Raw genomic sequence first — 21,048 nt, 5'->3', positions numbered from 1 at the left:
AGAAGAAAGCTACCTGCAGCTAGAAATGAGTAATAAAACATGCATGAGGGAATGTGATCTACAATGTGTTCCTTTATGTTCTAGAAAGGACCCTGATTTCCTTCCTCAAATTTCAACTTGGTTTGTGTGTGAGAAATATGTATCTTTAAAATGGAGGAAGTCACCACCAGAGTTATGTAATGTAATCCTTAAAGATCTTTTAGAATGCAGTCAAAAGGAGAGAATAGGAAAGAAAGAGAGGAGAGATGTATTCATATATTTTTAAATGTGTCATTGATGTAATAAACTCTTTAAAAGACAGTTTCTTATATAAGGGAGTTTTAGGGTCACCATTAATACATTTTCTCATGTTGTAAAAATAAATATGAGGCGCTTTGTATAAGTTTTGTGCATATGCACATTAACATAGATATTGAGTTATACACTTGTATATAAGTGCCAAAAGTGTATTCAGTTTTCAATATCTTTAAAATCTAAGGTCTATTGAATTATTCAATCTCTTCTGAAATTAAGAGAGAAAGGAGAAATTTAATGATCTCTGAATGCCTCATATATGTCAAACATGACATTCCATAGTCTCACATACATAATTATGTTTATGTTAACTGAGTATGTATGTGAATTGAGAGAACTCCAACATAGTAATAAAAATAAGTTGGCAATAAAAATTAATCATAAGTTATCAGTGTCTTATTTTCCTCCTACTAAAGTAAATAATTATAAGGCTGACATTTACAGCACTCTCCTAGGTACTCTATTGCTTCATTTTTTTTTCAGTTTTTTAATATAAAATTAACATATAACCAATTATATTTATTCTCCACTATGTAAGAAACTCATGGAATTTCTTGACAACATTGTTGGTGTTTTAATCCCACTTATAAAATATGATATTGCTTTAATGAAAATAAAAACAACTAGTGATGTCTCACTACATGGTAGTGCTGAAAATGATTCCATTTATTCATTTACGTGAGTGTATGTATGTATATATGTTTGTATGTACATGTATATACATAACCAACATATGCCATTTCTACACATTTTGCAAATTGCTCATTAGCTCAGACAAGCAGGGACTGTTCCTTTCCTCTCCCCTCCTGGGCCTAAACATGGCCCAGAATTTATTAATTTTCTTTTGCATTTCACAAAAGTGAAACTGTTTTCAATCTAAGTTCTAGTTTCTGTAACAATGGCTGTCCTTCATATTTCATGAATAAAGGTATGCTTAAAGCATAATGCTTGTATATGTACACACACACACACACACACACTCCAAAGTGGCAGTAGCATCTCTTCTGCTAGAGGTCAATTCAATTAAGCTATCACTAATTAAATGCCCACTATATGCAATGCACTGATAATATAAAGATTAAAGGAAAAAGTAGGTCCTTCTTCAAGAGCCTCCTTTCCCCTGTGTGACTTGCACATGAAAATAATTGGAATCCAGCAGTCTGTCTCCTATACCTATACAGAGAAAGTAGGACTATTTTGTGATTTAAGACAATTCAAGATATGAAAAGCCGAGGCAAAACTAACATTCGAATGCTCCAACAGTTAAGTTTGTACCTTGTCACAAAGTTCCTCTTATGATGAAGAGTAGTTTTGATACATTTGGGGTAAATTTGTAAATGTGAAATAGCAAAGGGTAAGTCACAACTAAGCATTTTTGTTTGCTTTTCATTTTTTGTATGTGTTTTAAATTTCAGCTACACTATGAATCCTTTTTCAAAATATCTTTAAGAGCTTGGTAATTTTTTTCTTTTCCTTTAAAAAATCTATATTACTTCACAATAGGGAGAAATGACATTTCTTTAACACAGATCACTTTAAAAAATAATTGTGGGTAATTTCTTGCTATAATTTATTTACATCTTTTGCCGAGATTGTGTGACCAATTCAGTGTGTTCATCTAGAGGAAAAATAATGCCAACAGAAAAAGAATATAAACATAAGGCAGGGGAAAATAAAGTTGTTGAAAAGTTAGTGTTATATTTTCAGAGCCCTTCTCATGAAATAACATCTCACTCACCAGGAGTTTTGTGTCTCAAGTTGGGCTGCCAGGTCTCGGTTTTGGTTTCCTGATATTCTGCTCGATGTACAAAATGTCAAAGTGAGAAACAGCTTTAACTGTTCCTTTTGGTACGGATGACTGAGGGGCACTCTCCAGAATGCTTGATGCGATGAGGTAGTTCTTACTTTGGTATGCGATATAGTGTGATTAATAAACTCCAGATCACAGAGAGAGCCGGGTGCGAGTAAGGCTCGTATGAGTGCAGTTTCCTACCCAAGACAATGTATTACCTTGAGCTAATCTGGTGGTACTGAAGAGAGAATTTTTACGTATGTATACATAACAAAGACAATCACTGCTTTCTTCTTGAGCAGCTGCAGCCAGTCCCACTAATGGACGTGCAAAAGCAAAAACTGGCAGCATAAGGTATGTGTTCGTTTTTACAGATGGTACTGCAGACAAGTTGGTAATTGAAAAGGAAGTCGTGTACGTGAGCTATTTGACGGGGCAGGGAGTAGGGACAGCCTATTATAGGACTTTCCTGTGTAATTGACTGGGTGAGTTATTGAAGAAGTAGTTTTCCCTTGAAAGATTTCAGTTATTACAAAATTACATCATTATTGTTAAGGAAATTCATAATTCCACTTCGTCTTTTAAAAATCATGTTATTAAAACTTTAGAAATCAGCTCAGTTTCCCTGCCTGCACAGTACCTCTATCATGAAATTATCTGCTCATGGTCGGTTTCACCAATAGTGGTCACAGAGCTCTTATTTAAAGACAAATCTTTCATTTGAATAATGACATAACATTAAGTGCTTGTTTTAATCATTGGAAAGGTGTCCGTAAATACCTATGATTTTACCTGTCCTGAGGACATACAAAATTGAATTAAATGAGAGAGAATATTTTTAATGATTTATAGTGTCAAAAATAAATGAAATTCAGGTTCATTTTTTTTTAGTCTCCCACTGCCCCATTCCCCATGTTTCTAAAAGTCAGAGAGAATTGCGTGGTCCCAGAGGTATTCCCGAGATAGTCTGTGAAGTATTTAATCCAAATTGCATATTTGGTGTCAGGGTCTTTTTGTGGACACATTCATAGTTTATCATTAACTCTTTTAACTGTTTTGAACCTCTGTATATTTAACTCATGTATTCCCGTTTGTTTTTGTTGTTTACATTAAAATAAGCAGTGGTTGCCATCTTTCTGCTGAGCAGACTCAAGGCTGTGTTTTAACATCTGACTTGTACTGAATACTCTCAATTGGATAGCCTATAAAAAATGTTTAGAGTTAGGAGTATTTTTGTCATTACTCTTCTGTGATGAAATGCAAAAGTATATCACATATGAGAAGTATAATAGTAAACTTCATAGATAGATGAAGAACATGAAGTTTTATATATAATAGTGGGGGAGTTTTTAAGCAGACATTATTTAAAATATTTTTATATTATCTGATTCTTGAGGAATTTGGTAAAATAACCTCATCTTTCAGAACTGCCAGTAATTTATCTTGAATAAAAATGATACCAAATATCACAAAAGGTCTCTGCCTTGGAACATACACATGTATAAAAGAAATCTAGTAAATTGTTACCTGAACATGTGTGTTTACAGAGCATGTCAAAACCCCAGCACCATTTTTCTTGCCCCAACTCTAGCCAAGTCTTCTCAAAAGCAAAGAGAGACTTTCATTCACAGCTAACCTCCCATGTAGCAGGCGCTATGAGAGGCTAAGTCAGTGGTGTCACCAACTTCTGCTTTTAAGCAGCGGCCTGTTTCACATACTTTTTTTATTTTTTTTGACACAGCAGGATCAAAACACATGTACTGCACCCCTCCCCCTTCCCCAGTGCTGCCCCCTCCATCAGCCAAGTGCTCTGTTCCTCTGGCTATGACTGTGTCTGTCGACCTCAAAACAGCTCGTTGCCATATCTGATGAAGGATGACTCATTTCTTTCTGGTACCTCAAAACTTGCATAATTTCAATCAGCTGTTATTGGGTGGTTTGAAGAGATAAGCGTTCTTTAAGGCCAGGATATGGTGTAATATTTTTGGTAAAAATTCCCCAATCTCCTCTTTAGTAATAAGGCCTGAAACATGGTTCACTGTGGCTTTGAAGTGAGGGCAACCTGGGTTTATATCTTAGCCCTACTATTCAGCAGTTGCAAATTGCTTCTAAGCCTCAGTTTTCTCATCTATAAAGTGGAGGGAATAATAATAATAATGATAATAATACTTGCCTCTTAGGATCATTTTGAGGATATCAGATAATGAGACTAGGCTTATCGTATGTTATCCTGCAAACATATGTACAATGATGATTATTTAAAAAGGGACAAAGATAGTCAAACAAGAGGATTCTATTAAATAGTTGATTCAAAAATTCTTTTTTATTTAATTAATTTTCTATTTATCTATTTTAGAGACAGTGTCTCGCTCTGTTGCCCAGGCTGGAGTACAGTGACATGATTATAGCTCACTACAGTCTAGAACCCCTGGGCTCAAACCATCCTCTCTCCTCAGCCTCCAGAGTAGCTCAGATTATAGATGCATACCACCACACCCAACTAATTTTTTTTTTTAACTTTTTGTAAAGACACGTTCTTGCTGTGTTTGCCTTGGTTGATCTCAAGCTCCTAGCCTCAAGCAATCCTCTCACCTTGACCTCCCAAAGCACTGGGATTACAGGCATGAGCTACCACGCCTGGCCGAAAATGCTTTTTAGAATATGATCCTGTCTTATTGCCTAGACTTAGAGACCAGAATGTGTTTTTTGATGCTAGATAAGTCAAAGAACTATTGTCAGTTTCGTACTTCATCAATAAAAGGAGAGTAATAGTAATTAGTAATTCACCGTAAATCTAAACTGGGATAATATGTGTTAGGAGTTCTTAACCTTGGGATCTGGATCAGTCAGCACTCAAATCCACAGGAAATCTTTGGATACATTTTGTGAGGGACATGCTTTTGACCATGTTAAAGTTATTTGTAAAATATTTTACACTTTATTTTTTTCTGGAGAGTGTCATACATTTCACCAAAAGATTGTATGATCCCCAAGAGTGTGAGAAACCATCGAGGAACCACTGAATTGTATATAGCTGCCTCGAGGGTGGCAACACTTCATAAACCAGTTATTATGTTAGATACTATGAAAAGAATTATTGATTTTTTTTCTGTTTTTTCCCAAAATAACCATTATATATTATAAAGGCAGCCCTAAAAAAGTGTAATACATGAAATATTAATAACTGTATCTGACTCTCTAATTAAATGCCTAGAAGCTGAGACTTTTGGCTTTTAGGACTTTTCTAGAAAGGTCTTCATCGCTGATATTTTTATTTTTAGAATATGAACCTATCCCAGAATAAATCTGCTTATTAAATATATTATATAAATAAAATATGCAACAAATTTATTAGAAGAATCAACTCTTGTGCTGTCACACTGAAGTTTAAGAGGTGCTAAAATTGTTTAACTGTGCCTCCAAAAGGCCTTTTAGTATTTTTTTCCTTCCAGTGTCAGATTTTGGCACCGGCATAGAAGAAAGTCCCCGTAGAGCTACTTTCCAGCCATTGTTGTAGCTGAAGGAAGGGTGAAAACAGATACAGGATGGCAAAAATAGAAGCTCTGAGAGACTTGAGTAGTTCTTTTAACAATAATGACTTTCACGTGGAATGAAAAAAAGACAGTGCAGACATAAATTTTCAACCATATTTTTAGCTGTCCAAATGCGTACTTGCTGTAAAGGCAGAACATTATTACAGAAACAGCGTGGTTAGAACTCCAGAAATCTGGGTTTTTCCAATTCTGATTCTATTATGTAATTTCATTATGACACAGGGTGTTTGGTTTGCTCCTTTACCAAATACAGGGTTAGCTACCAAATATGGGGTTAGTTAAAGAAGGGAGATGGGGTCCTCAGATCTGTGTAATAGGTTTTATATCTGTGTGATAAATTTCTAAAACCTTGAGATGTAAAGAATCTGTATGAATAAAGAGTGGGATATACATGGGGAAATAGTGATTTTCTGCTCTTTCACTCTGAGAATCACCAGTTACATCTCAGAAGAGATGGAGCTAATGTGTTTAGCACAGCAGCATTACCTGATATATTGGGTAGCTCCCTATGTGGCGACATTGTCAGTGGGATAAGTCTTAGGTGCATTCATATCTCAGTGCAAGGTATGATTACTGGAGTATGTATTGCCTCATGTCCTGGAACAAAAACTGTTCTATTGCTCTTAGCCAGAGATGCCAGTTTAGTTTACACTGGTCTCCATTATCATTGCTGATGTGTTGAGGAAGTGAATTTAATAAGCAGGGTAAACAGGTTTTGTTTCCAAGCTCTATGGTGATTATAAGATGGGTGCTTGGCTGAACCTGATAGAGTCCCTTCAGTTTTTTGGCAAGAAATCTGAGGGCAAAGAGGACTGTTTTAAAGCAGGCAAAGACATGCTGTACAGCCCATTTCAACGGATTCTTCACAATTTTATTTGAAACAAAAGTTGGCCAGGATATTGGTAAACTATTGCATTCTGTTGGCAGAGTGCTTTCCCTGGTCTTGTTCAATTGTTGGCCAGCCTGTGCTCCTGGTAAGAGTCTGGCTATTAATCTAAAGGTGTTTATTGCAAACCACCATCTATTTTTAAGTTGTTTTAGCTCCTAAATTCAGTATATTCCATAGGGTCTACTGGTGTGTAGTCAACAGCTGGTTAATTCTATTTTGGAGGGGAAGAGGGGAGGGACATGGCCTTCGATGTCTCCTAGTGGCGAATGATAGAGATAAGAACTAAAATAATATTCAGCACTTATTGAATTATGGAATATCAACAATTATTGAATATCAACTACATATCTGACAGTCATGAACACATTAAGTCATGTCAACTCTATTGGTAATTAATAGAACAATGTGATTGATAGGACATTATTACTAATGTGAAAATAAGCAAGTATTAATTTGTTTCTGAAGTGACTTAAACTTTTACACATTTTTACAAAGGAGCACAGGAAGTAACCCCTCTGATTATTAGGTAACTTTTGGCCTCTAAATGAGATTTATGAATGGGAAATACTTTGGTATCTTCAGGAAAGTTTCCACGTAATTCACATGATTTCAACTGTCAATGTTCATGAACAATTTCTGTTTGTGTTGCTTTAGCTCCATAATTAGTATGTTTTTAGAAGATTCCACTGGAAAATCTGCAAGATTACAGACCATGTTTGTCTCATGCTGTGACCCTGGCTTGTAGCACAGTGCCAGGCACATGGTGGACACGCAATAATTACTCCCAGAACTTAATTGACTTAATTTACCACTGAAATTGTATTACTGTGAAATTGTACCAGAAGCTTTGCTCATAACCATCTATGCATTTCGCTAACATGAATGTTGCAAAGACTTTTTGATATGATCAGATAAACACAGAAAATATTTAAAGAGTTAAAAATATTTGAGGTATATTCATACTAACATTATATAAATCAGATTTCAGATTGATTTCGATTTAAAATGGCTAAGATATAAAACCATAAAAAATGCGAGTAAATATTCTGCCTATCAGGGCTTGTTATGTAATTACATGGTTTCAGTATGGTTCTTATTCATAGAAAATTATTGTAAAAGATCATTTATTCACAAATTCCTTCACCAATGGAAACCTTTAATATCTTGAAGATGAATATCCATGTCTGTAAATGTTAAGCCACTTTAATAAATCATTCAATCAAATTTACTTCATATTAATCAGATGAAATCAGTTCCTTTTCAAAATTTGGAGATTTGGAAACCTTAAAATTTTTATATTTGGCTGGTCTTCAAATAATAAAATAAAATAAGGAATAAAAACAGCCGACCCAATTTAAAATTAAAAAAAAAATGTCTTAAGTCATTTCTGGGTTTCCTAACATGTATGCCAAGGCTCAGCTATTTATCAATGTTATATAGCTGACTGAAGATTTAAGTCTCCCAAAAGCAAAACTTAAATTGGAAACTTAGAGAAAATTTCAACTATTGTTACCCGCATGTTGGTGTTAGCCGTGAACCTAAAGACAAAAGGTGTTGTGTTTTGTTTGTTTGTTTGTTTGTTTTAAATACTTAGTCATTATACTTATTGGTTTACTCTAAAGGGGAGGAAAAAATTACACTGGATTTAAAGGGTATTCATATTAAAAGTTAGGTATGTCATTTTCTATATCTATTTGGATGATTGTTCAGATCCATCACCTACATTGCTGCTGTGAAAATCAGTATTGTGGCTATAATATTTGAAATACCGAAAGGGATCAAGTGCTCAAAAGACAGGCCAGTTATCACTGAAAAGCATTTGCCAGGCAATCACTGGCTTCGAAACTCCTTGCAGTTAACTGTTTGTACCATTATTCATCCTTTTTCACATAGGAAATTACCAGCCAACGGAAATGGCCTGGAGACAACACAAATGCAACCTAAATTTTACTGCTCAAAGCATTAAAAGAAAAGCAAACAATCATTTTCTCGAATTGTTGATTCCAGAATTTTTTCTGTAGCAATTTTTAGTTGAGCTGCCTCATGTAGATTTGGGTTTTCAGCCAATCCTCCTTCACTCTTGCCCTCTGTTCAAACCACGTAGATGTGGAAGGTGAACTTAGAGAAGTTCAGGGGCAGAGATTGCAGCTACTCTTTGCGGCTTTACATGTGTGAGTGAGCAGTCTTCCCTCAGTCTGAGAGGAGAGAAAGTTTTGTGCTATATATGCCCCTCAGGAACGCCAATTGGTGTTATCGGCTAGCTACTTATTCCTATCCTTGTTTCCTCCCAGCACTGATCTTATCCATATGACCCATAATTCTTCCCTCTCAGGCACGAGGTGATGGAGGTACAAATTATTGTCTCTTAAGACAGCTTGTGGGAAAAGGAGAAATTTATTATTTAAACATAAACAGACACAGATAGAACCATCAGCAATTTGTGACTGTAATGTTAAAGATAAAAGAGAGCTGCCCCCAGCACTTAGCAAGTACCTGGCATCAGCTCCTTCTCAAAAATACATGTGGGGCTGGGTGCGGTGGCTCACACCTGTAATCCCAGCACTTTGGGAGGCAGAGGCCGGTGGATCACCTGAGGTCAGGAGTTGGTGACCAGGCTGGTCAACGTGGTGAAACCCGACCCCACTAAAAATACAAAAATTAGCCAGGCATGGTGGTGGGCGTCTGTAATCCCAGCTACTCTGGAAGCTGAGACAAGAGAATCACTTGAACCCGGGAGGCGGAGGTGGCAGTGGGCCGAGATCGCGCCACTGCCCTCCAGCCTGGGCAACAGAGCAACGCTCCATCTCAAAAAAAAAAAAAAAGTGTGGAAAGTAGGAGTGGACAATGAATTTTCTTGAATGTGTCTTCTATATCATCAGCCATCTCTGCCCAACTCCAGATTAATTTGTCAGCCTGAATGGACGATATTTAAAAGGGATTTTAAAAAAACAAACACTACTTTTTTTCCTAAAATATTTTTTTTCTAAAAATAACGATAGAAATAGCAGGCAGGATTATTTTCAACTTTCTTAATGTTTAGCCTAACAGAGCACTGTCCTAGGTGCTTATTCCTTAGAATGTTCAGTGACGATTAGGAAACAGGATTTCTGTCCTTAATAGGCTTACTGCAAAGGAGAGTGACAAAGTATTTTAAAACTGCCATGCAGGATAAAGTATGAATGAAATAAGATCGTTAGTGCTTTTCTTTTTCTTTAAGTTAAAGCCAAGCTTTGTTTTTGAAAATAGGGCACAGGAGGCTTCTACTCTGCGTTCCTTTGGTAACAGGCTGCTTCCCTGTCCTTGATTGGGCTAAGGATGTTGATAACTTCAAAGGAAATCCCTTACTATGTCCTGCCAGGTTACATTGTACACAGTGTGACCAGGTCAGGGCTCGCATCTGTATGGTGTTTTAGAAAGATGTGGTTCTGTAGTGACACAGCTCAGGACACTACCCACTTCTCCCACCTTCTCTGCTACTTCCAGAAATTTTAATTGCACCAAAAATAAGGTTCGACTAGGCTTACCAAAGTACTAAATTTGTTTAGACGGGAGGTAACTTCATGTGTGAAAGAATTTCTCACCTACCTCCCACTCTCCACCCCCATGCAAGCTTGCTCCTATTGAATTCTAGGTGCGAACACCTAGATATTTCACTCTGACTCAACTTTCCATTCTCATATTTGATAAGATTGGTATGAAAGAAACACACTGAACAATATCCAACCATATGCTTTAAGCATCTCTCAAATATTCAATAACAAGATTCAAGGGCTGAAAACTAACAAAATATTTTTCTCATACAAAAGAAATCACAGTTGAATCCTCTTAGCAAATAGGATTTGAGCACTTACTACATCCCTGGCACTGTTTTAATTGCATCTATTAATCTACATAAGAATCACAGTAGCGGGGCATGGTGGCTTACGCCTGTAATCCCAGCACTTTGGGAGGCCGAGGCGGGCAGATCACTTGAGATTGGGAGTTTGAGACCAGCCTGACCAACATAGAGAAACCCCATCTCTACTAAAAAATAGAAAATTAGCTGGGCATGGTGGCGCATGCCTGTAATCCCAGCTACTCGGGAGGCTGAGGCAGGAGAATTGCTTGAACCCGGGAGGTGGAGGTTGCAGTAAGCCAAGATCGTGCCATTGCACTCCAGCCTGGGTGAGTGAGACTCTGTCTCAAAAAAAAAAAAAGAATCACAGTAGCTCACACTGTAAAGATCAGAGAACTTTAAGCATTGAAAGATTAAGTGACTTGCCCAGTGTTGTACCTGGCAAATGACAGAGACAGGTTTTGAATATCAGTGTTCTGGCACCTAAATCTGATTATTAACCTCCAAGCTCTACTGACTCTGAATAAGTGTATTCAAAGTACTCCTGATATATTTAAAATGTGATATGGTTTACCTAAAATATAGCAAACTATATTGGAGTCTAAGTGCTCCTTTTAAAGCAAGCTATGCTTTTGGAAACTAGTGCTGTAATTTCAGGATTTTCCCTCTAACTAATGAAAGGCATTTTCTTTGCAAGAGAATTAAGCACCAAATTGTGCAAGGGTTGAAACACTCACTGAAATCAGGATTACACCCACTTTGGCATGGTGTGTCAAGCACCCAGGGCATAAGGAAAGAACAGCAGGCTGGAGTGAATGGTTACACATTCACATTTGAGCCTCAGCCATATATGTGGGTTAGTTTCCAAATGGACATTTACATTGCCCTTGTGTGGATCAAGTTGGTGTTTATTTGCAAACATGTTATTTAGATCTAGGAAAATGACAGGATAGCCCCAGGAAAGTTTCACAATTATAACTTAACTAGGCTCCCAGCTTACTTTGCACAAAGGGAGTCCCCAAAATGTTTGATAAACACAACTTCTAATAGTTCATTGATTTTGGGGGAAGCAGCAGTCCACTTTTGCAGTAGGCCTTCACTGGGACTTGCAGACTGACACCCAACATTTGCTATTGCTGTTATTGAGACTTAGAAACTCATGATACATTCCTGGTCCAGAGTCGGGTGGGGGGAAGTAGAAAAAGGGGAGCCAGAGATTATCTTTGGAAATCTAGTTTTTATTACATCACCTAAAGTAGCACAACCTGCTACACTAATGAAATCGTGTTCTTGGTTTAAAAGGGCAATTGTTAGCCTGACTTTGTGCTCACTAAAAACATTCCCCCAATCTTGTTAAGTTATTGCTCTCATTTCAGATTTTTATGGCTGTGCAGCTTACCAGCCCTCATTTCTTTACGTTTCATTCATTTTCCTTGTATTGATGATTAATGGAGGATGTCGAATGTTAGAGTGAGCAGGCATCAGCAATTGCAAGATCATAATTAGTTTAGCTGACGAGGGCCTCTGATAGCACTTGCATCTGGATGGAAAAATTACCCTATAGGGAACTGGCTGCTCACCAGGTCTTTTTAGTGATACATTGTGAAACACCCGATGAATCAAATGCCCTTTCAATGCCAAGAAAGTGTTCCAGTCTTGAAGCCAAAATTATGTCTGCAGAAAGCTTTCCATTTGAAATGTATCAGAGTACAATTATAACCATTGTATTTTCTTGGCAGGGATACCACTCTTCTACAGTATGGACTTGAGTTAAATAAATTGCCTAAATTTTATGAATCCCTGAAATTTTGACTTATGGCACATGTAATATTTAATTTATAATAAAATTAGGTTCCAGCAAGACTTTTTCCACTCCTTATCTAACACGCATATTTTATCATTAAAGGCTTTGCTTCCTAGAGAAAGGAGAGCTGAACTGCAATTCAGGCTGTCTTTTTTTTTCTTTTTGTTTTTCAGCAAGAGAATTCCATTTCCTGCCTGTTAGTATTTGTGCCTACAAACACAGCCTGACTTTTGTTTAAGTGAGAAGTTTAATGGAATCATTACTTGATAGCAAGAATGGAACAAGCAATACTAATTATCTAGTTTTAAATATTCTTAGGTTATTTTGAACCTGTTGATTACAAAACTCAGGCCACTAGAATCAATTTGTATTTGGAAACCCTTGTGATTTCCAAGTCTAAGTCAAATAAAATAAATAAATAGCCATTGAAGGGTCTATGTTGCCTAACTTAAGTGGGCACCTCATAAGGGTTCTCATTAGTAATACTGTACTTTTAATTGGCTGAAGTTTCTACAAACCCTCTCACGTTTGAGGAATAGAGGAATCTTTCAGATTTTACAATTGCAAATGAAAGACCAGAATTGAGTGTCTTATATTCTCGTAATACTTACGTTACATGAATGACATACAAAAACACACAAATCAAGTTTAATTTTAAATGATTTACATTTATTCCAAACTTGACTATATTTTAAAGCTCAGGTAGCATGTGCTCCTCCTTTCCAAAGTGTATTAAACATATTGCCATGTTCTGTCTTTTTGACGTATGTTTTGACACTTTTAAAAGGTATATTTTAGGGTTCAGCATTTAGGAGCCATCATTAAAGCCATAAAACCCAAAGTTCAAAAAGTTAAAGCTGTTTCTGTGAAAAGGCTTTGGTGTTCCACACACCTCATCCATCACTGTAGGGTTAATTATAATGAAAATCAGTGGTGCCTATTAAACACAATTGAACCTGACCTCATTATGGGCAGTGTGGTTTTATACTGTCATTGTTGCTAGTTTAAAGACAAAACTCCTGGGTTGATTTGGTCTAACTCCACTGATCATGTGACTCACCTCTGACCTTGGTTTTTTTCCCCTGTTTCAGAGGCGTAGAGGCTCCGGTGTTTTTTGTGCCAATTGCCTGACCACAAAGACCTCTCTCTGGCGAAAGAATGCAAATGGCGGATATGTATGCAACGCGTGTGGCCTCTACCAGAAGCTTCACTCGGTAAGAACTTGTTCCACTCTTTCAGGAAAAGCTTTATAAAGCAGTGTTGGCCTGGTCTGTGGTGTGATAAGTCCCGTTCCCTGGCTTGCAGTGCCTGCCCCCGCAGGGTTGTTTAATACAGTCACTTTGAGTGCACATGTGATTTATGGTGAAGGGGGCTTAGATGTGATGGGGAGATAGGTTTGAGGTCATTAGTAATGCATTATGCTTCTTTTGATATAAAAGAGGAAAATGATTGATTTCTGGGAACTTCACAGCAGATAGTTGAACTAATGGTTATCAGAATTCAATGAAATTATTTTAGGTAAAAAGAAAATTTTTAGAAGTTTCAGAAATATGCAAAACGTTTTAAAAAATGAAAAAGGACTCGGTCATGTTCAGTATAAAATATAAGTCAGGGAAAGAATTCGTGTTTTCTAGTTTACCTTCGGAATTCACAAGTGTTATCTTGACCGCTTTAGGGGCTGGAGGGGCACATTCGGAAGGACAGTTCTGAACTGAATTAGGATCAGAGAATATCACATGAATCTCCCCAGGGCCTTCAGTGGGTATTTCAATGAGGTATCTGAAGTTCTGAATAGCACACACACCAGGGTAGAGTAAGGTGCAAAGATACTTTGTCTTTTAAGATCTCCAGCTGGCTTTGGCTCACGGAGGTTCTTTGAATTACTTTTCCTCAAATTTTAGTTAGAATTCTGTAATAAAATTAAAACTCACAAATCCTCCATCTGAATATGGATTTGACTTACTGAAGGATTTTTTTTTTAGTTTAGCAAGTTCATCTGCTGACAAGAGCTGACTTTAAAATAGGCATCCCCCATTTAGTAAACAAAAATTTATTTCCCTGTGCCTTTTTCATTTCGTTTGGCGTTTTACCATAGCTCTTAGCGCAAGCCAGTGAATACATTATGGCTACGGGGAATACACTTTTAGACAAAATGTTCTCATATATGGACAAAATGCATGCTACTAACACTACTAATTGGCAGTAAACTGTAAAAACCTTAGTTATTAGCATGTAGCAAGTAGAAAGATTCCACCCCCCACCACATACCAACTTATTTTTTTTAACCTCCACCATTTAAGCATAGCAATAAGTTTCTATTTAATGGGAACTGACATTAATGATTTTAATTGAAGTCTGGCCAATCATAGGGCAAAAATTAATTAAAATACTGCTCTGCCAGATTATGGTAACTTAACCACTGAGATATAAACTAAACTATTTTCTAAAAATTATTTTAATATTCATCTCTCCAGAGGTAAGATGTTTTCAGTTTTCAGGTTTTTTAAAAAACCATACATTGAAATACATAAAGGTTATGTTCACATTTCATGTCAAAAACTGACACAAAAGTTATGACAGTTTAAAAAAGGAATTTATGCAAATTTCAGGTTTCTTTACAGTGTATAGATTAAATAATGCATATGTTTATAATGCTAATATGAACTCTTTGTAAACCTGGATATTCTGAGCAAAAGAAATGCACATGGCATAACTAAGCTATGTTGCATTTTCTTTCTTAAACTAACAATGAATTGTCAATAACAACTATGTTATCTTTCTTCACTTGGAAGTATGTTTGTAACAACAGAAATGTTCCAAAAAGGATTTATAGTTGTACTTATTTAAGATATAAGAGGTACTCCCTTTCATTCAAGTGTATCACTTCTAGGAATAATTTACAAATTACACTTATATTTATGTTTTTTTAATTTATATTATATTTATATTATTATAACATGTTTATGAATATTTGTTTATATTTAAAATTTTATAATTTATAAAATTATACATTATATACACATAATGTGTAATTTATAAAGTTAAATTTATAAATTATATTTATATTTATAGTCATGTTTTATGTGGAAATTATTTTCTGGTTTCAGTAATCTTTTAGAAAAATCAGACTTTAGCCCATTTAAAGATTACTCTAAATTTTTAACCTATAAATACGCATTAATTTATCAAACTGATTCCTTTGATTTTATACATCAAAGAGCTCCAACTGCAAGTAAAGTTTTTATTATAGTCTTATCCATGGATTTAAGTCATATTATATAAATACCTGTTGAACATGTCCGTAAATACCAATCATGTAACGTTTAAGCTAAACAAAATACTTAAGCTGAATGAAAGTTAGCACTTACTTTAAGTAAAGAGTAGAATGACAGATCAGATATTTAAACCAAAGCTACACATGAATTTAGATTTTCAACACAAAACTAATGCTTCACTATTAACAAGTAAAATCTTACATCACAAATATAAAATATTATTAATGAGAGAGAAGTAGAAATGAGAAGAAAAAAAAAATCCCTCTATATTGCTTTGATGACCTGATATCTTTCCTCACAATTCTGTCAGTTTATCTTTGATTATTTATGCTCTGATATTAATATTTTATATCCACATTTGCAATTATTTAGAAGCACGCATGTATTTGTTGCTTAGGTTTCCATAACAAAATACCATAAACTGAGCAGCTTTAAACAGCCGAAATTTATGTTTTCACATTCTGAAGGCTAGAAATCTGAGATCGGGTTCCAGCATAGTTGGATTCTGAGGAGGGCTGTCTTCCTTACTAAGCCACCTTCTATCTGTGCCCTCACATAGTGGAGAGAGATCTCTTTCTCTTCTTCTCATAAGGCCCCATTGGATTAGGGCCCCACCCTTAACAACCTCATTTAACTTTAATTTCCTACTAAGGACCCTGTCTCCAGATACAGTCACACTGTGGTTTAGGGCTTCAACATATAAACTTATTCTGTCTATAGCAATGTGTAATTTTTCCACTGTTATCAATATGTATCTCCTGTGTTACTCTTATATGCTGGCATTTTAGTGCACAACTCAAAAATTGAAAAAAAAAATCAGAAAAATCACATCTCTTCAAGTGACTTTCTACACAGTTTCATCACTAAATGATGCAATCTCAAAATCTGTTGCATTTGGAAAGGTTATTTTCAAGTAGATTAAAGTTTTCAGTCCCCCCTGCAAAGATGGACATGATTTAATTAGGCTAAAATAGTGCACTTTGGTTACTTCCTCTGATCCTGCTTAGGGCAAAAGGAGGAGATTTAGTAAGTCTACAGCAGAAAGCCTATCCCTGCTTTGGACTTAAGCATGGTTTATATTTGTGAGGAATTTTTAATGCATTTTAATGTATTTTTAATGTTTTCCTTTTATGTATTGTATGTGTTCTCTGCAGACTCCCAGGCCTTTAAACATCATTAAACAAAACAACGGTGAGCAGATTATTAGGAGGAGAACAAGAAAGCGCCTTAACCCAGAGGCACTTCAGGCTGAGCAGCTCAACAAACAGCAGAGGGGCAGCAATGAGGAGCAAGTCAATGGAAGCCCGTTAGAGAGGAGGTCAGAAGATCATCTAACTGAAAGTCACCAGAGAGAAATTCCGCTCCCCAGCCTAAGTAAATACGAAGCCCAGGGTTCATTGACTAAAAGCCATTCTGCTCAGCAGCCAGTCCTGGTCAGCCAAACTCTGGATATTCACAAAAGGATGCAACCTTTGCACATTCAGATAAAAAGTCCTCAGGAAAGTACTGGAGATCCAGGAAATAGTTCATCCGTATCTGAAGGGAAAGGAAGTTCTGAGAGAGGCAGTCCTATAGAAAAGTACATGAGACCTGCGAAACACCCAAATTATTCACCACCAGGCAGCCCTATTGAAAAGTACCAGTACCCACTTTTTGGACTTCCCTTTGTACATAATGACTTCCAGAGTGAAGCTGATTGGCTGCGGTTCTGGAGTAAATATAAGCTCTCCGTTCCTGGGAATCCGCACTACTTGAGTCACGTGCCTGGCCTACCAAATCCTTGCCAAAACTATGTGCCTTATCCCACCTTCAATCTGCCTCCTCATTTTTCAGCTGTTGGATCAGACAATGACATTCCTCTAGATTTGGCGATCAAGCATTCCAGACCTGGGCCAACTGCAAACGGTGCCTCCAAGGAGAAAACGAAGGCACCACCAAATGTAAAAAATGAAGGTCCCTTGAATGTAGTAAAAACAGAGAAAGTTGATAGAAGTACTCAAGATGAACTTTCAACAAAATGTGTGCACTGTGGCATTGTCTTTCTGGATGAAGTGATGTATGCTTTGCATATGAGTTGCCATGGTGACAGTGGACCTTTCCAGTGCAGCATATGCCAGCATCTTTGCACGGACAAATATGACTTCACAACACATATCCAGAGGGGCCTGCATAGGAACAATGCACAAGTGGAAAAAAATGGAAAACCTAAAGAGTAAAACCTTAGCACTTAGCACAATTAAATAGAAATAGGTTTTCTTGATGGGAATTCAATAGCTTGTAATGTCTTATGAAGACCTATTAAAAAAATACTTCATAGAGCCTGCCTTATCCAACATGAAATTCCCTTCTTTTATTATTCTTTCTTTTGATGAGTAGGTTACCAAGATTAAAAAGTGAGATAAATGGTCAATGAGAAAGAATGGAAGATGGTAAACAATCACTTTTTAAAACCTGTTAAGTCAAAACCATCTCGGCTAATATGTACTGGGGAAATAATCCATAAGAGATATCACCAGACTAGAATTAATATATTTATAAAGAAAGAGACCAAAACTGTCTAGAATTTGAAAGGTTTTACATATTATTATACTAAAGCAGTACTGGACTGGCCATTGGACCATTTGTTCCAAAACCCATAAATTGTTGCCTAAATTTATAATGATCATGAAACCCTAGGCAGAGGAGGAGAAATTGAAGGTCCAGGGCAATGAAAGAAAAATGGCGCCCTCTCAATTTAGTCTTCTCTCATTGGCCATGTTTCAGATTTTGACCTAGAAATGCGAGCTGTGGTTAGGCTTGGTTAGAGTGCAGCAAGAAACATGACAGATGGTGGCACGCTGTTTTTAGCCAGCCCTGCCTGTACATACACATGCACACCCTCTCTGATATTTTTGTCCTTTAGATGTTCAAATACTCAGTAGTCCTTTTGTTTGCGGTTTAGATTCATTTTGTCCACACATGTACCCATTTTAAAAAACGATGTCCTCGATGCTTCTGTAGTGATTTCATTTTAGCCAGGTATTTCTTTCTTGTGTGTGATGAACCAGTATGGATTTGCTTTTCTAAGCCTCCTGTTGGTTACTAATCTCACTTGGCACATTATAACTAAAGGAATCCCCTCAATTCAAAAGCATAGATGGATACAAATGTCAGACCATGGGTTTAATTTGTTTAGAACACATGGCATTTCTTCACAAGGTAACCTGCTGTATTTATTTATTTTCTTTTGGTTAAATATAATTTCCAAACTTTGTGGTCAGGCAGCGTCTAAGGTTACGTTACCACAGACTGACAGTTGGTATATGTACCAGCCAATCCCTTCGTTAAATGTATACAGATTTAGTTAAGTAGCATTAAATAGGATTCTTAGAAGTATGTCCTCATAGAACTTTTAATACTTAAGGCTTTGTAAAAACTATCCATGAAGGGAAAGCTCCTCAGCATAACTGCTCAGGGAAATAGGGCTAAATAACTGAACATTAAATAATTGGTTAAAGGTGCTGTTAGTCGAGCCTCAATGCTTGCTACAAGGATGTATGTACAAGGACTGACTTTAATAATTTGCATTATATTGTCCCAACCAGTAGTTTATTTTTTGCCACGGAGATGTAGAAGATATTACAAGCTACTGGATGCACTGTCAGATTAACTTATTTCATTAAAGAAGTTGGGAGAACAAATAGGAAAAAAAAAACTTATTTTTCTAGTAAATATTAATGTATTACATTTCAAATAATGGTGCCTGACATATTGAATAATTATTTTCTACAGTGTACGTATGCAACAAAGATATTCCATCATGCATTAGAGTCAGTTCTGGCTCTGCCTAGCTGTTTACATTTGCAAATGTAGCAAACAAGGTAATGAAGCAACTATTTCTATTGCAGTAGATATCCTTTTGTGTGTGTGTGTGTGTGCATTAAAGTTGTAAACGGTAACATGAAACAAATGAAAGTTCTTGCTATAATGGTATGGAAAACAAGAAGGAAATGAAAATATTTTTATGCCTACTTAGGAAAAAAAGGGTAGCACTATTCATTCCAAGTACTTTTTTTTTTTTAATTTTTAAGCTCTTAACTCACATTGTTATGCTTAAGACGATAAACATATATCCTCTTTTTATTGCTTTGTCTATGTTTCATATGAAACATTTCAGAAATTATTTTGATAAGTGTTGCTGGAATCTGCAACGCTGATGTTTTTATTGCATTCTGTAGTCGCATTTGCACTCCATTTTTACATTAATTCGCAGTTGCTTTGTATCATTGTTTTGTTTGGGTTTTGTTTCTTTTTCACAGTGCCGGGTCTTCGTTTCTTAAAGTTGGATGGCAGGTAGAGTTCAACCAGTTCGTGACTGTTGTAGCGAATGAAGTTAAAAAAATGTCTTTCTGATGTTGTGTTGTCATTTTCATTCTTGCATTTTTTTGTTTGCATATTAAAAAAAGAGAAAAGAGAAAGCAAGAGACAGAAATCAGGACTAAGTCCTCTGCTTCAGTTTCATTGTTAACGGGCCTTATTCTGATCTCACCTGTCGCGTAGCTCTAATATTCACATAAACTGAAATAAAGAAGTGGAATGAGGAGCTTTGACATTCAAATTATGTGATGTAATTTATCTTCCTTAGGAATTTTGATGGATGCATCTCAAAATGTATAGCCAGACTTGAGAGGTGACAATTAAAGATCTAAAAAAGAGAGGAGATTCCCCCAAACAACAATATTTAATTTTCTTAGTAAAAAGAATAACAGAATGCATCATGGCAATCCTTAAGCAACATTATCTGTGCGGACTGCTTAAATCAGCAAAACACCAGAAGTTTGGTTAACTTGGGCAATATGACAAGTATTACTTTTTGGGCAAAACTACTCATTAAGCAATTTCTCTAGTGTGTCGGACACAAATAGATTCTTTATTTTTGGCATGTATGCCTTTTTATTTTCATTCAATTTTTTTTTTTCTCAGACAGACATAGTAGTAACGACTAGCATTGGAAAATACATATCACTATTCTTGGAATATTTATGGTCAGTCTACTTTTTAGTAGAATATTTTTGGATAGCGTTGACACGATAGATCTTATTCCATACTTCTTTATTATTGATAATTTTATTTTCATTTTTTGCTTTCATTATTATACATATTTTGGTGGAGAAGAGGTTGGGCTTTTTTGAAAGAGACAAAAATTTATTATAACACTAAACACTCCTTTTTTGACATATTAAAGCCTTTATTCCATCTCTCAAGATATATTATAAAATTTATTTTTTTAATTTAAGATTTCTGAATTATTTTATCTTAAATTGTGATTTTAAACGAGCTATTATGGTACGGAACTTTTTTTAATGAGGAATTTCATGATGATTTAGGAATTTTCTCTCTTGGAAAAGGCTTCCCCCGTGATGAAAACGATGTGCCAGCTAAAATTGTGTGCCATTTAAAAACTGAAAATATTTTAAAATTATTTGTCTATATTCTAAATTGAGCTTTGGATCAAACTTTAGGCCAGGACCAGCTCATGCGTTCTCATTCTTCCTTTTCTCACTCTTTCTCTCATCACTCACCTCCGTATTCATTCTGTTGTTTGGGATAGAAAAATCATAAAGAG

General features: G+C 36.0%; 1 protein-coding gene across 10 annotated transcripts in view; it reads left to right on the top strand.

The window, feature by feature from the left end:
* The window catches only part of TRPS1 (transcriptional repressor GATA binding 1), a 257,688-nt gene extending 237,648 nt beyond the window's left edge, over positions 1–20,040 (top strand). For all 10 annotated transcript variants that reach the window (XM_063817355.1, XM_009455823.5, XM_001137364.8 and 7 more), the window contains 2 exons: positions 13,260–13,382; positions 16,598–20,040. In XM_063817355.1, the coding sequence (XP_063673425.1) occupies positions 13,260–13,382; positions 16,598–17,659 (1,185 nt within the window). In that variant the 3' untranslated portion in view covers positions 17,660–20,040. The remainder of the gene's footprint in view (positions 1–13,259; positions 13,383–16,597) is intronic.
* The last annotated feature ends 1,008 nt before the right edge of the window (positions 20,041–21,048 follow it).

Source organism: Pan troglodytes, chromosome 7 (assembly GCF_028858775.2).
Source record: "Pan troglodytes isolate AG18354 chromosome 7, NHGRI_mPanTro3-v2.0_pri, whole genome shotgun sequence".
NCBI lineage: Eukaryota > Metazoa > Chordata > Mammalia > Primates > Hominidae > Pan > Pan troglodytes.
The sequence above is the reverse complement of the archived record's forward strand: the minus strand, read 5'-3'. Positions and strand labels throughout refer to the sequence as shown.